Source organism: Eschrichtius robustus, chromosome 16 (genome assembly GCF_028021215.1).
Source record: "Eschrichtius robustus isolate mEscRob2 chromosome 16, mEscRob2.pri, whole genome shotgun sequence".
NCBI lineage: Eukaryota > Metazoa > Chordata > Mammalia > Artiodactyla > Eschrichtiidae > Eschrichtius > Eschrichtius robustus.
Window position 1 is genome coordinate 16,735,275 of NC_090839.1, and position 14,576 is coordinate 16,749,850.

Below are 14,576 nucleotides of genomic sequence, written 5' to 3' on the forward strand. Positions count from 1 at the left end.
TATTTCCATTTGCAGCAACATGGACGGACCTAGAGAATATCATACTAAGTGAACTAAGTCAGACAGAGAAAGATAAATATTATATGACATCACTCATATCTGGAATCTAAAAAATAATACAAATCAACTTATTTACAAAACATAAACAAACTCACAGACATAGAAAACAAACTTATGGTTACCAAAGGGGAAGGGGGAGGAGAGATAAATTAGGAGTATGGGATTAAGAGATACACGCTACTACATATAAAATAGATAAACAACAAGGATTTACTGTATAGCACAGGGAACTATATTCAGTATCTCATAATAACCCATAATGGAAAAGAATCTGAAAAAAATATATATATATAAAACTAAATCACTTTGTTGTACACCTGAAACAAAAACAATATTGTAAATCAACTATACTGCAGTAAAAAAATAGGATGCCTACTTATGATAAACCCCAGTTTCATACAAGTGAAGGATATTTTGTAGGCATTTATAATGATATTAAACTCTCCACCAAACAACAAACAAACAAACAAAAGACCAAAAAACTTTCCCACAGCAGAAGACCAAGAGGCAGTGACCGACAATGGTCTGGATCCAGCAACATGAAACATTCCATACTCTGAACCATAACTCTGGCTCCAAGGCACCTTTCTACTTAAAACCCAACCAGCTGGGATGCGACCCTCCCTCCGTATAATGATTCCTGCTGTCATCCCTCTCCCCTGCAGGCAGCACTCCCTGACTTAGGCTGACAGTATCCCCAAATCCCCTCCAAGCCACCTTGCAACGGGTGCCCCTCTGCCTAGAACGCCTTCCCACCACTCTGCATGCCCCCCATGTAGCCTGCTTGGTGTTCCCTGTAAGACTCTGCCATGTGCAGCCTTCCCACACCTCTGACACTATCACTTCCCCAGATAATTATATATTTAATTATGACTCTGCCTTTCGAGCCAATATATTACAGATCCACACAGCCTTTCACCTAGGAAAGCCGAGTTTCCTATTGAGTCCCTGCACCTTCAGGACAGGGCTGAATCCCCTAGCACACAGTAGGCACTCATTAAAACCTGCTGAACATCTGAAAAATCCGGCGGGAAACAGGTCATTACGCACTGAAAAGCCACAACCTTGCTGCTCATTCTAGCAGGCACCAGAAATCGCAACCGTACAGTAGCAAGTTTAAGCATCAGGGTAATTGAACAAAATTTATTATCCCGTGTTATACAACATGTTTTCACTAAGATATAAAATTACAGTTTACCACGACTCATTAAGGTAATAATTACTTACCATATGTTTTTACTGCTGCTCCCAAACCATGCTGAAAAATCACTATGTAGTTTTTTGGTCCATGTAAATAAATAAATAGGATAACTGTCAACCACGTGGATACAGGATTTGCTGACAAGGAGACACAGGACTAAAATACCGAACAGAAAGCACGAGCCCCAAAGCTCTGCCACTCTCATCACCATCATCTCCTAGTTTACCGGTACCACACTTTCCAGATTAGTGGTTCTCAAACAGAGGTGATTTTGCCTCCTCGCCCAGGGAATACTTGGCAAAGTCTGGAAACATTTTTGATTGTCGTGACTAGAGCGCGGGGTGCTGCTAGCATCCGGCTGGTAAAGGCCAGGCATGATGCTCCACATCCTGTAATGCATGGAACAACCCCCAAGACAAGGAACTGTCAGGTCCAAAATGCCAATATTGCTGAGGCTGGGAAACACTGTTCTAGATGAGAGGGAACTTCCATGTCTGTTACTTTAACCTGAGCTTCATAGCAACAATATGAGGAAGGCATTACTGTCCCCTTGTACAGATGAGAAAACTGAGACTTGGAGCAGTTGAATGATGTGCACAAGGTCAGCGGTCCACGCCGATGAACGGTGCAGCTGCAATCTGAACCAGTCTTCTCTGCCTCCTAAACCCACCTTCCCTCCCACACAGATTCAAGAAGGAAAAAGAAAGATGCAAAGGAAGTGAGCAGCTCCTTGTCTGTCCAGAATGCTGCGCAGAGACCTCTTCAAACCCTAGACCCAGGAAAATCAGATCCAGAGACCAAGGCATAGAAAGGCCTGTTGTTAGGAAGACCCTTCCCCCAGCAGCCAGTGCTGAAACTAGATTCCTCTTGCATTTTAACTTTCAGTTGTGCTACTCTTTGTGAATAGAAATGAAAGCATTTCCTGCTGGGGCTGAGTACCTTACAGGCAGGATTTCCAGCTCTGATGGCAACCTTGTGGGGGAGGTGTTGATGTGCCCATTTTCCAGATGCAGAGACTGAGGCACAGGGAGGTGAAATAACTTGCCTGCACTGAAGATGGTAAGGTAATGTTCAAACCCAGGTCTGCCAGGTCCCAGAATTTACACTGCCTTCCTAACCTGAGACCAGCGCTGGGAAATCCGAGAAGCAAAATAAACGCCCTACAGAATCACATGGAGCTGGCAGCCACCCTGCAGGGCGATCCTTGGGATGCGGGTGAGGCTCTTCCCAGTTTACTGGCTGCTCTCCATGCTGGGCTCTGCTCCCTGGGCCTACTCAGGGAAGTTCTTCTAGGAATGTCAGGTCAACCAAAAGACTCTTGGCCCCTGCCCTGCCCTGCTCTGGACACGATGTGCTCACTGCAAAGTCTTCAGATTTTAAGAGTCAAACAGATGCTAAGTTCCTCAAGCCACAGGGAACAACAGGCCAGCCCTGAATTTGTTCATTCGGCAAATATTTACTGAGCACCTATGTGCCAGGCAAGCTCTGGGAATACAAAAGTAAAGGTAGACAGACACGGTGGTTCCTACCCTCTGATGCATATGAGGGCCTATCTCTTCAAAAAGTATCATCCTCATCCTTGCCGGGTGCACCACACTCTACAGTTATAAAGGACATGCCCCAGACTTTATTTCGTTATATTTCCACACCATAGCTCCCCATCTCATGAGGCTATAATGGTCACTTATGTGCTCTCCCTTTGCACAGAGGGGTACAGAGGCCCAGAGAAAGGCACTGTCATGCTCAAGGTCACCCAGCAGACTGGGGTGGGGGGAGGGAGGGGCTGTGTCAGGCCTGGGCTGCTGCTCCTGACATTGGTAGGTACGGAAGTGTGGTCCTTGAGGAGCCTCTGGGACACACTCGGGGAGGGCTGTAGGGAGCACCTTTAGACAGAAAGTAAAAAATCTTCCTAACAGAGACAGAGGCACCCTTCCAGAGTTCCCCCAGGACCAACCCGCCCAGGGCTCCTTCCCCAGGACCCATCCACAGCCACCTGTGCCCCAGCAGAAAGATGCTGCGGGGACCTCATCTACTAGGATTGCTGAACGGGTCTCTCATATCTCAAGTCTGGGTGAGGTGGGACCAGCAACTTCCACTTCATGGATTTTCGCCATAAGGAGCCTCCAATCATTCACTAACTAAGCTTGTCTAGATCCCATCCAGGGACAAGATGCTGTGCCCAGAGCTGTGTGGGTGGAGAGTTGAATCATTCACCCACCAGCACAATTTCCTGAGTAATTATGGGTCAGGCACTGTGCCAGGTGCTGGGCATGGTTCCTGCCTGGTGGGAGCCCACAAAAGCCTGTATACAAACAACCAAACCGCTGCTATATAATGTGTGGTCTCCAGAGCTGCAGCAGCATGGCTGGGCGCTCATCAGAGATGTAAACCCTCAGGACCCCAGCACGAATCAGCTGAATCAGAATCTCAGGGCAGGAAGGGATGCCCAGGAATCTGTTTTTGTTTCACCTCTTACCAGATGATTCTTAATGGGTACATAAATTTTAGACCTACTGATCTAGACCACAAGGCCTTCCCCAACCTCCCTACTTAAAACTGCAAACCGGCACCTGGACCTAACATCCTTAACCCTCTTCCCTGCTTCATTTTTCTCCATAGTTGTAATGATGGCATCAGTCACAATACCGTATCTATCTCACCCATATATTTATGACTTCCCATGCTGACATGTAAGCTCCAGAGGGTAGCAATATGTGTCACTTTGCTTCACTGCTGTACCATCAGTTGCCTAGTGCAGTGCCTAGCACAAAGAGGTGCTCGAAAACTGTTTGTTGATTGAATGATGGATGACAGAACATGTCAAAACCCATGCAGTTTTGAACCCCAGTTCTTGGGGTGATGGGGCATGCCTGGAGAAAGAGAGAAGGTTGTTGGCCATGGAGCACTGCATGGAGAAAGTGGTACCCAGGTTGGCCTTGAACACCCTGGGTTCATCCTGGGTTGGCCTCGTACCCAGGATGTTTGGACCAGGGATGAAGGATACTTGGAACACAGAGATGCTAAGCCTCTTACTGGAATAGGTCCCAGGTGGTTGATAGCATTGTTATCTAATTAGTAGCTGGTATGTGTCAAGAACTTTCCTATCCTATATCAACTCACTTAACTCTCCCGAACCTCAGAGGTAGACAATGTTGTCCTCAAGAGGACACTGAGGCTCAGAGATATTAAATAATTTGCCCCACTCAAAGAAAGACTTGTATAAGGATGTTCACAGAAGCTTTATTTATAACAGCCCCAACATGGACACAAACCCAAACGTCCAACGGCAGGTGAACAAATAAACAAATCGTGCTATATTTGTATGATGTAATATTACTAAATAAAATAGAAAAAACTATTGACGTACACAACATGGATGAATCTTAAGGACACTTCGCTGAGCAAAATGAACCCGAATGCAAAAATGTATATGCTTCATAAGTTCTACAACTTAAATTAACTTAGTACACTTAAACTGAACTTAAATAAAGCATTGATAATAGAAATTAGATACGTAGTTTCCTCTAGGGGTAGGGGGTACTGACTGGAAAGGAACATGAGGGAACTTTCTGGGGTGACAGAAATGTTCTATATCTGGATTGGGATAGTGGTTACACATGTGGTTATATATTTGTCAAAACTCATGGAACAGTACACTTAAAATTTGCATTTTATTGTATGTAAATCATATCTCAATGAGGTAAAATAATTTGCCCTAGGTCACAAAGCCACAAGCGGAGATTTGAATCCACGTTTGCCCAATCCCAGTGGCCAGTTTCCACTAGTCTGCCATGGTTGAGCAGGAAGCCCCAGGCAATGCCCCCAGCCTGATAAAATACCTTGCCAAAACCCTAATGAAGGGACTTCATAGTTACCCTAGAAGGACATCATGACTCCTAACCCCCAAACCACGACAGAGACGTGTGGGGAATGCCAGACAAGTGTCAAGCTGGGAGTCCAGGAACTTGCGTTCAGGCCTCAGCTGTGCTCTTCATTTGCTATGTAACCTATGAGTATACTACTCCATGACTCAGTCTCCCCTTGTGTGAAGGAAGAAGGAGGGGATTAATGGTTCCCAGTAGGGGGCCACAGACAGGGCTACAGGGCCACAAGCCCCTACGCTCACCAGGCACCATTACTACATAAAATAAGTAATGTGCCTGTTCCATATCTTGTAAGCTATTTTTCAAATGCATGCTAATATTATAGTGATTAATAAACATCTATTTCAAAGCAAAAATGAAACCATACCAGCTTTGCGTCATTGTGTATCTTCGCAAACAAAAGATACCCAAAGAACAGCCACTGCTCATGACTTTGGTTTAAAGAGGCTGGAATCTCTGTGTTAGAGGATCACTAAGGGGACAGTCACCAAGGGAACGGTTGCCAAGGGCCCTTCCAGGTCAACTGCCCCACGGCTGTCCAGCATCACTTGGCAAAGGCTTGCCCTTGTGTTTCTCAGGCCCTGTGGGGACAAGCCTCTTATCTGGGCTCCAGGGACCGAGCCCCCAATGTGCAGGCCCTGTCCTGGTTCTGCAGCCCAGTCTATAGACCCCAATTGTGGTCATGGCTGCATCTTGGGCCTCTTTTCCCCTCCAGTTCTGAGAGTGACCAGCTGTAAGGACGGAGCCTCCCCAGTCCCTCAACATCAGCTCCTCGGCACAACTTGCCCCACCCCCCAACCGCCAGCGCTGAAGGCGACTGCCCACTGATGATCTGCTACCGACAGGCTTCTGACCCACCCCTCCCTGAGCCAAGTGACTTCCTCTGCCTCACCCTGCCATGAGGCTGAAGGATCGAGAAGCAGATCACACGTCCAAATGCAATGTCAGACCTTTCTTTCACCCATCTTAGTGGCCCAGCTGCCACCCTCCTCCACCTGGACACACCCTCAGCTCTGGGTCAGGGGTCCTAGTTCACAGACAGAAACCAGAATCACCAGCTTCTGACTCCCTGATTGGTTCCCTCCCACCAGGGTTTCACACTGGTTCTCGGTGCTGAGTCAGAGCTTTACAGAGGATCGGAATAAAGCTGGGGCCTCGGCTGAGTGCCACCTCCCAAAGGCCCCCTTATGAGACCACCCCACTCTGAGGGGGTTTACAGAAACACCACCCCCAAAAGGAGCACTGCAGGCGAGGGGCACCCATCCAACCAGACTCTGAGGCCCAAATCCCCAATCTCACCCCTGCCCCCAAACCAGGAGCTGGAACCTTGCCAACTTCATATTTTAAAAAATAACAAAGCCAAGGGCAGAAGATACACGAGCTGCCCCAAACCCAACCGTCTTCTCCTTCCTAAAGATTCCACTTGCTACTTCTAATCAATTCTTCCTCCATCAGATGGAAGCAGCCCGAGAACCGGCCTTCTCTTGAAGACACCATCCCCCTCTTCGGCTTCTAACTTTGCCGGTCACCGGACAAAAGATAATCGCCCCATCCTCCGCGAGACCTCACTTGCCTCCTGCCCCCGGCCCACGCCGCCCCCGGCCCTGAGGGCCCCGGACCCCACCCCAAGCCCCAGGCGAACTGCGCAGGGCTCTGCCCCCAGAGTCCAGAAGCCGCTCCCCAAGGCCTGAGGACGCACTCAGCCTGGGCGGCCCCAGGTTCCGCGCGGGGACGCCCCCTCCCCGCAGCATCCCCACAGCAAGAAGCTTGACGAAAGGCCCGTGGGGTGGGGTTACGGCCCCGGAGGGCCGCCGACCCAGCCACCCGACGCGCACTCACCACACAGTGCCATGGAGCCCGCGCGTCTGCGCCAGGGCCGCGGGGAAACCCACGCGCGCCGTTCAATCCGGGCTCCGAGTGACGAAAAGCCGCGCTCGGCTCCGGCCGGCCCCGGACCGACGCACAGTCCCGCGGACGCACGGACCGTCCGGCTTCCTAACTAAGTTCGAAAGTTCCCTCCCGGGCGAGGGAGGAGACGCGCACGGCGCCGCTGCACCTCAGCGTCCCGGGCTGGGCTCGGCGCGGGGAGCGGGGTCGGTCGCCGCCCGTCCGGGCTTCCAGGAGCGCGAGCTCGCATCGCGCCCGAAGCAGCGGGGCTGGGACCTGGCTGCGGGTGGAGGCGGCGATCTCGGGAAAGAAGGGGTATCCCTCACCGCAGCCCCAGCCGGGAGGGGACAGGCCTCGCTCCCGAGAGGGGACAGGCCTCGCTGGGCCATGGCCAGCTCGCAATCCGAGGCCCCGCCGGGCGGTGACAACCGATTACCAAACGGCCCAATTACTGCGCTGCGGCGCCGAGAAGTTAAACCGCCCACGCGCGAGTGTGGACGGCCGAGGTGGGGGAAGGGCGGTGTGGTGGCCGCGGCTGCCCCCGGGTGTGACCGCGTGTGACTGTGTGGCTGTCAGGGCGATTAGGGTGCCTGAGGTTCCCCGTCCATGGGGTGGCTATAGGTGACAGCGTGCGACTGTCTGAGTCACTGGGAGCGTGAGCGAGTGACTGTCGGAGCGACTTCTTTGTGTGCCTGTCCCCAGTTGTGACTGCGTGTGACGGCGGATGGGGGCATGGAACGCGGTGTGTGGCGTCGCAGTGTGGGAACGGGTGGCTTGCATGTGGCGGTGTGACAGCGCAGGTGGGCGAGTGACTGCGTGTGGCTGTGTAGAAATAAATGACTGTCAGGGTGACTTGTGTGGGACGCTAGTGTAAGCAGGATGGCTGTGTGTGTGACAGTGGGTCACTGTGTGTCGGCTTGTGAATGCATGCGAGGCTGTCAGGGGGACGTGGGTGAGTGTGTGTCACTGTGACATCGTGTGAGTGACTGTCGGGGTGACTTCTGCCTGTGATCCCAACAACTCTGGGCGTGAGTGTCACCGCCAGAGGATCGGCGTGAGTGGCATGTGCCCGTCGGCGGGGCTGATGGGTGCGTGTCCCCGCGCGTCGGCACCGTCGGCATCTCCCCGCGTGTGTCCCCGAGAGCGCCCGCGTCCCGAGCCGCCGGGAGACTGCTGCCCGCGCTCCAGCCCGGGGCGCTCTGGCTCGGCTCTGGGTCCGAAGGCGCGGGCAGGCCCCGCCCTCCCGGGCCCCCACCCCGCCCCCGCCTACCTTGCCGCAGTGGTAATAGTCCAGGGGCGCCAGGCTGGCCGGCTCGGCCCCGGGCCGCGCGCCCACCGCGGGCGCCGAGGGGTACAGGCGGACGTCCATGGCGGGCGCGGCGGCGGCGGCGGCGGCTCCCGCGGGCAGTGCCTGGGCGGGCGGCGGGTGGGAGCCAGTGTGCGAGCCAGTGTGCGAGCTAGTGTGGGAGCGCGGGGGGCGGGCCGGGGGCGGCGCCCGGCGGAGCGCCCCGCCCCCGCCCGCCAGCGCGCGCTATTGTTCCGGCCTCGGGCGCCGCGCAGGGCCTGGGGCCCGGACCCGGGTGGGGAGGTTCCTCCCGCGGGCCAGGCAGACGCCGGGTCTCCCGCCTGGCTCTCCGCCCCCGGGGGTTCCGGGGGGTTGCGCGCCGGTCCAGACGGCCCTTTCCCGTCCCGCCTTCAGCCACCAAGGGTGAAGGGAGGGAGAAGCCTGTACGACACCCCTCCCCAGAAGTGGGACACTCCCCGCCCTAGATATTTAGGGCGTCTCTGAGCCCTAAATGTGACGGAAGGGAAGGCACACTTTCGGAGATGGGTGCTGCCTTACCCCGGGGCTGCGGCCCAGAGCCCGAGGCTGACGTTAGGATGTTCTCCCTCCGTGTGCCACTGATCTGAGTCACTGAGAGAGTGGCCCTGGAGGATTGCTGCTTAAATTCTCACTTTACATATGAGGAAACCGAGGCAAGGACTTGTGGCGTCGGGAATGGAGTGGGCTCCGCTGCCCCCAGAGGATCTAGGACTGAAACCACCCGGAGAAGGCAGAGGATCCTTCTCCCTTTAATGACAGAGAGAGGGCTGTAGAAATAGCCTAGAAAGTGAAGTTCTGGGGAAGAGTCCAGAATCTGCCACCCCCATCACCACGACCACCACCACCACCATGGTCTTCTGGAGTGAGAGAAGAATGGAAATGACATGGCTCGCATGGTGGGACAGAGAGGTGACTGAAACAGTCTCCCCCGCCACACACACACACACACACACACACACACACACACACACACACACACACACATATAAAAGAAGCCCCCTAACTCCTCACATCACCTGCTGGCAGCTGGCCTGTTGCTCCTCCCCTTCCCATCTAAGAATTGTCTAACAGTCTCTACTCCCTCACCTCCCACTGACTGGGCCACCACTGCCCTCTGCCTTCCTGGCTCTGGCACACTGGGGATGCCTTGCTGGGAAGGGCACAAGGCCAGGAGGCAGAAGTGAATTAGAATGGGATTCTTGGGTGGCAGCAGGACATGAGATGCTATCTGGAAAAAAGGGAGTGAGCCCCTTGCCCACCCAGGAACCAGCTTAGAACTTAGCTCCCAACTGCGATTTGGGCTTTGCTGGTCCTGGCTTCAAGCTAGGACCACTATTTGTGACCATAAAGATCCCCTAATACAAGACAGGTGTGGGAAACAGGCTTTCACTAAAGGTTTGGGAACAACAGAAGGAAATTACAGCTCAGAAAGGAAAGAACTTCTAAATAAATTTCAGCAGTCATTGTTTCTAGAATTCATTGCCATGTCTCATTAGAAGGAATTTCCCACTGGCCTCTCTCCTTTTTTCCATCTGGACATCCAACTGACCCAGCAGTATTTATTGAAAAGATCACCTTTCCTCCCACTTCTCTGCAGTGTTAAGTTTGTCATAAATCAGGTAGTCCATGTGTGCACTGGGCAGTTTCTGAATTTTCTAGTCTGTTCCATTAGCCTGTTTGTCTCTCTTTGTGCCATTATCAGTCTGAATTTCTATAGTTTTATAATAAGTCTTAATGTCCCATAGCGTGAATCTACCCACTTTTATGTTCGAGAGTGCCTTGACTGTTCTTGACATTTGCATTTCCACCTTGAATCTTTGGATCAATTTGGGTAAAACTGACATTGTCAACATTGTCTTGCTATCCATAAACATGGTATGTCCCTTCATTTATTTAGGTTTTTTTAAAGTCATCTCAGCAATGTTTTGTAGTTTCCTATGTAGAGAACTTGCGCATCTTTTATAACTTTTAGTCCTGGGTATTTTACGTTTTTGACGCCATTGTCAATGGTTCCTTTATATATATATTTTTTAATTATCTGTTTGTTGCCAGTACAGTGTGGTAGTTTTAAAATAAGTCAGCAAATTCTTTGACATCCTCCAAAGGGGTGGAGTCTAACCCTTAAAAAGGGTTGGTCTTGGTGACTGGGTTTTAACAAATAGAATGTAGCAGAAGTGATGCTGTGTGGCTTCTGAGTCTAGGTGATGAAAGTTGATACATCTTTTGCCTGGCTCCCTCTTTTGGGACATTTGTCTTTGGAACCCTAAGCCACTATGTAAGACGTCCTCAGCTGCTGTGCTTTGAAGAAGTCTAAAGTAACCCACACAGAGAATCCATATGCAGAGACCTTGAGACTAAGAAAAGAGAGGAAAACGCCTAGCCAGTCCCCTGCTGTTCCAGCTCCATCTACTACCTGACTGCAACCACATGAAAAACTCTGAAACATACAGCTGAGTGCTTCCTGAATCCAAAATGCACAGAAACCATGAGAGATAATAGACGATTATTGTTATTTTAACCCATGAAGTTTTGGAATGGTTTGTTACTCGGCAATATAGATCTGGAACATAATACATATAGAAGTAAATTTTTGTATAATGCACTTGTATCCAGCAACACTGCCAAACTCACTTATTCTAACAATTTATCTGTAGATTGTTTGACTTTAAAAAAATATACCATATTCTATTTCGTCTGTAAAAATGAGAGTTTTAGTTTTTCCTTTTCAATCCTTAAACGTTTTCTTTCTTTTTCTTACCTTGTTGCACTGGCTAGTATGGCCAGTACATGTTGGAAAGAAGTAATAATAGCAGGCATCCTTGTCTCATTCCTGATCTCAGAAGGAAAGCTATCAATATTTCACCATTTATTATAGTGCCTGCTGTAGTTTTTTGCTTGCTTTTTTGTTTAATTTCATTTTGTTTTTTGTAGATACCTCTGTTGTGGGTTGAGGAGGTCAATCTTTACAGCAATCCTCTGAGTCAGGAAATAAGACTGCTGTGGCCGTTTTACAGATGAGAAGTATGAAGCCCAGGGAGGAATCCTCAACATCACAGTGTTAATATCAGGACTAATCAGCAGTACCTAAGTCCGGAATCCCACCTGGAGCACTTCCCACAGCCCGCATTTCCACAGTCTTGGTCTCATTAACTCTGGCCAGGGCTGTAGAACAACAGCCACCAGAGTATGGAGGTCCATGTGCAGTGGGTCAACTTCAGGAAGCAATTCGGCTTCCCTGGGGTCTGCCAGCAGCAGCAAACACCAACCCTGTCAGTCACCTATGTCCACTCCCTTCCCCGAGGGGAGGTCAGCACCAAAGAGATCTCTGGGAAGTCTGGTAGTGGATCCCAGTAAGGAAGCCATGCAGACCCCAAAGCTTGGGCTTGCCCTTTTTTGTGGGAATTGATCAGATAGGAAGCTGATGACTCATTTCCCTCAAAGAAACACCTCAGCCTCATTTTTTGTTCTCAGGACAGGAGTGGGGTTTCCCTTCCTCTTGAGCCCAGGTGGAATCTGGGAGAGGGGAGTCTCACAGCTGGTTCAGGCCAGCCTGGTCATGCCCTGCCTGCAGCAATCCAGTCTGGGGACCCAGAGTACCTGCTTATGCATCTTCCAGTTCTCAGTTTCTGATATCATAAATAGCTGAGATATCAGAATATGGATGTGTTTTAACATATTTTATTATTATTTAGCTATGGTAAGGAAAATGGATCAGGAAACAATTGCCATTGAAAAGATAGTTTGTTACTCACAGTTCCCAAGAGGAGAGGCATGCCATGCCGTAGGGGCCACATGGGGAAGCACCAGGGTCAGTTAGGAGGCATGGGGAGAGGGAATAATTGTAGGCAAGAACATTTATTGTGGTTTCCATGTAAAGGAACAGGCAAAGCAGCATAAACAAATTTAGGATTGGCTAGTTTGAATCATTCCCTTATGGACGCATGGTAGAAATGTACTTCCCCACCCGCTTGTGCTTAGGTATGAGCTTGTGACTTACTTTAGCCAAGGGAACATGAACGGAAGTGGTGCGTGTCACTTCCAGGTGGGGGATTTATGGGTCTAGGCATACTTAACCTTATTCTCTTTTCCCTCCACCATGAAAACCCTAACAAATTCCAACTTATTCACTAAAACCCAATAGAAGTGACACCTATTCGGTGAAGACTTCCCCAAGAATCCAACTCATTGCTCCAATTTGCTGCTCCAATAACTGTCTGCACACAGGACTGTTAGTGTAGATTTCACCGAACCGTAATAACGCATTTGCCCTATGAGTACCTCCAGGGCAGGGATGATGGCTCACTCATCTTGGTGCCTCCAGTGACTAATACAGGATGGATGTTTCATGCCCACTTCCAGGGGAGGTAGGGTTTTCAAGGGACTTCCTATCTACACACACATGCCACATGCACACCCTCAGGAAGAAGAAGCCTCTGAATTGTCCAGATTCTAGGGAACAGATGGGCTACATTTGCCAGTGAGGGGAGTCACAATTTAGCACATGTGGGTGACTCCTGGCAGTATCTGCTCCTCTGTCTCTTCCCTCCCAGTGGCCAGTGTGCATAAGATCTGACTCAGGCTTAGATGTGATGGGATATGTCAAGCTCAATTGGGGTGTGGAAAAAAGAGGTCCCCAAGGAAAAGCTCACCTCTCTTAGTTGGGGTCTTCCAAAAGCTGATTCTGAGGCAAGAATCCTAGTGCAAGTAGTTTATTGGAGAGTGATCCCAGGACACACAGGTAGGGGGTAGAAAAGTGATCTCAGGAAAGAAAGACAGTCAGTAATGGGCACATTATCATGCAAATTACCACTGTAGGCAACTGGAGCCTCACTCCACGGGGGAGTTCTGGAAAACAATGTAGAACACTGCCTCAGAGTTATCCCACTTGAGGGGCAAGGAGTTGGAGTCTTTATCCACCAACTCCTCACAGTCTTGGTTAGAGGCTGCTCTCACAGAGCATTAATTCCAGGGCAGTTCAGCCTGGCAAGGAGAATGGGGTTCTGTCAACCAGAGAAAGCCATTAGACAAGGAGATGCAGATACCAGCAGCCACAAGTTGGGGCTTCATGCACTGGAGTGGTGAGGTTTGTGGGGATGTGGGCAGAGCCCCGGTAGTGTCTACCACAGGGCTCAAGTCCACCTAATAACAGAGCAGAACTCTGCTTTCCTTAGGCACTCTCACTCCGTGTGTGTGTGAGTGTGTGCGTGTTTGCACGTGCACGCACGCATCTCCTTCAGGAACTTGGCTGAGGTGGGTGGCTATTGTCTGGTGCATCAGTTGGGCATTCTTGGGGCCCTAACCATTGTACCCCCTCAACAACATTCCAACCTGTCCATTATTTCTGACAACTGGCCAAGTCAGCCCACAACTTCCACTCAAAATGTCTGCTGGACAAAAGATCAAATGAACCGATGCACATGTGGCAGACACTTTAGCACAGGATAATTCATTTAGGCCCTTCATATAAGAGCACCGAGACACCAAAGGCTCTGAGTTCAAGTCCTAAGCTCTGCTCAACTCCCTGTTTTGCCTTATCCAAGTCAATGTACCTCTTTGAGCCTCAGTTTCCACTTCTGCAAAATGGGAAGGTAGTGCCTTCTCCACGGGTTTGTTATGAGAAGCAATGAGGAAATAGATAGCAAAGCACTTCTAAAACTCTGAAGCACTATTAAATTGTGAGTCGTTGTTATTAAACCACGTTTACCTAGTCAACTGCTCTAAAGTCCCCTCACAAAAGGAGGGGACTTCTCCCTGATGTCCCACCCATGAATCGCTCTCCAGCTTTCCAGAGGGGCAGTGCCAAGGTCCATCTGGGAGACTTTACACTCTTTGGACTTTCTTGGGGAGAGGAAGTGGGGGCTGGGAGGAAAGAGGGAGGGTGCAGAATCCTTGGGCGATGACTGAAGTTCATGGAGCCCTGCTGTGGGAACCAGCACATTATCTTTTGGGATCCCCTCACCAGCCTTCATGATGGGCATTATTATCAAAGCACTTTTTACAAATGAGGGAACTGAGGCTTAGAAAAAAGTCCCTGAACCTCAAACATGCAGTGAGAACTTCGTGGAGCTGGGATTCATACTTGAAATCCATGCACCTTCTGCAACAACACACTACACTTGAGTTTAAATGACATCATGCAGATTGTCTTACAATACAAAAAGCTTGTAACGAATGAGCCATCTGGAACATATCCCCTGAGAGCTCTCAAGGTTTCCTTACC

General features: G+C 50.3%; 1 protein-coding gene across 1 annotated transcript in view; it reads right to left on the bottom strand.

Annotated features, from left to right (window-relative positions):
• TOX2 (TOX high mobility group box family member 2) overlaps window positions 1-8,401 on the bottom strand; it is a 135,333-nt gene extending 126,932 nt beyond the window's left edge. The window contains exon 1 of the mRNA XM_068523941.1: window positions 8,303-8,401. Within this exon, the coding sequence (XP_068380042.1) occupies window positions 8,303-8,401 (99 nt within the window). The remainder of the gene's footprint in view (window positions 1-8,302) is intronic.
• Window positions 8,402-14,576: the final 6,175 nt, after the last annotated feature.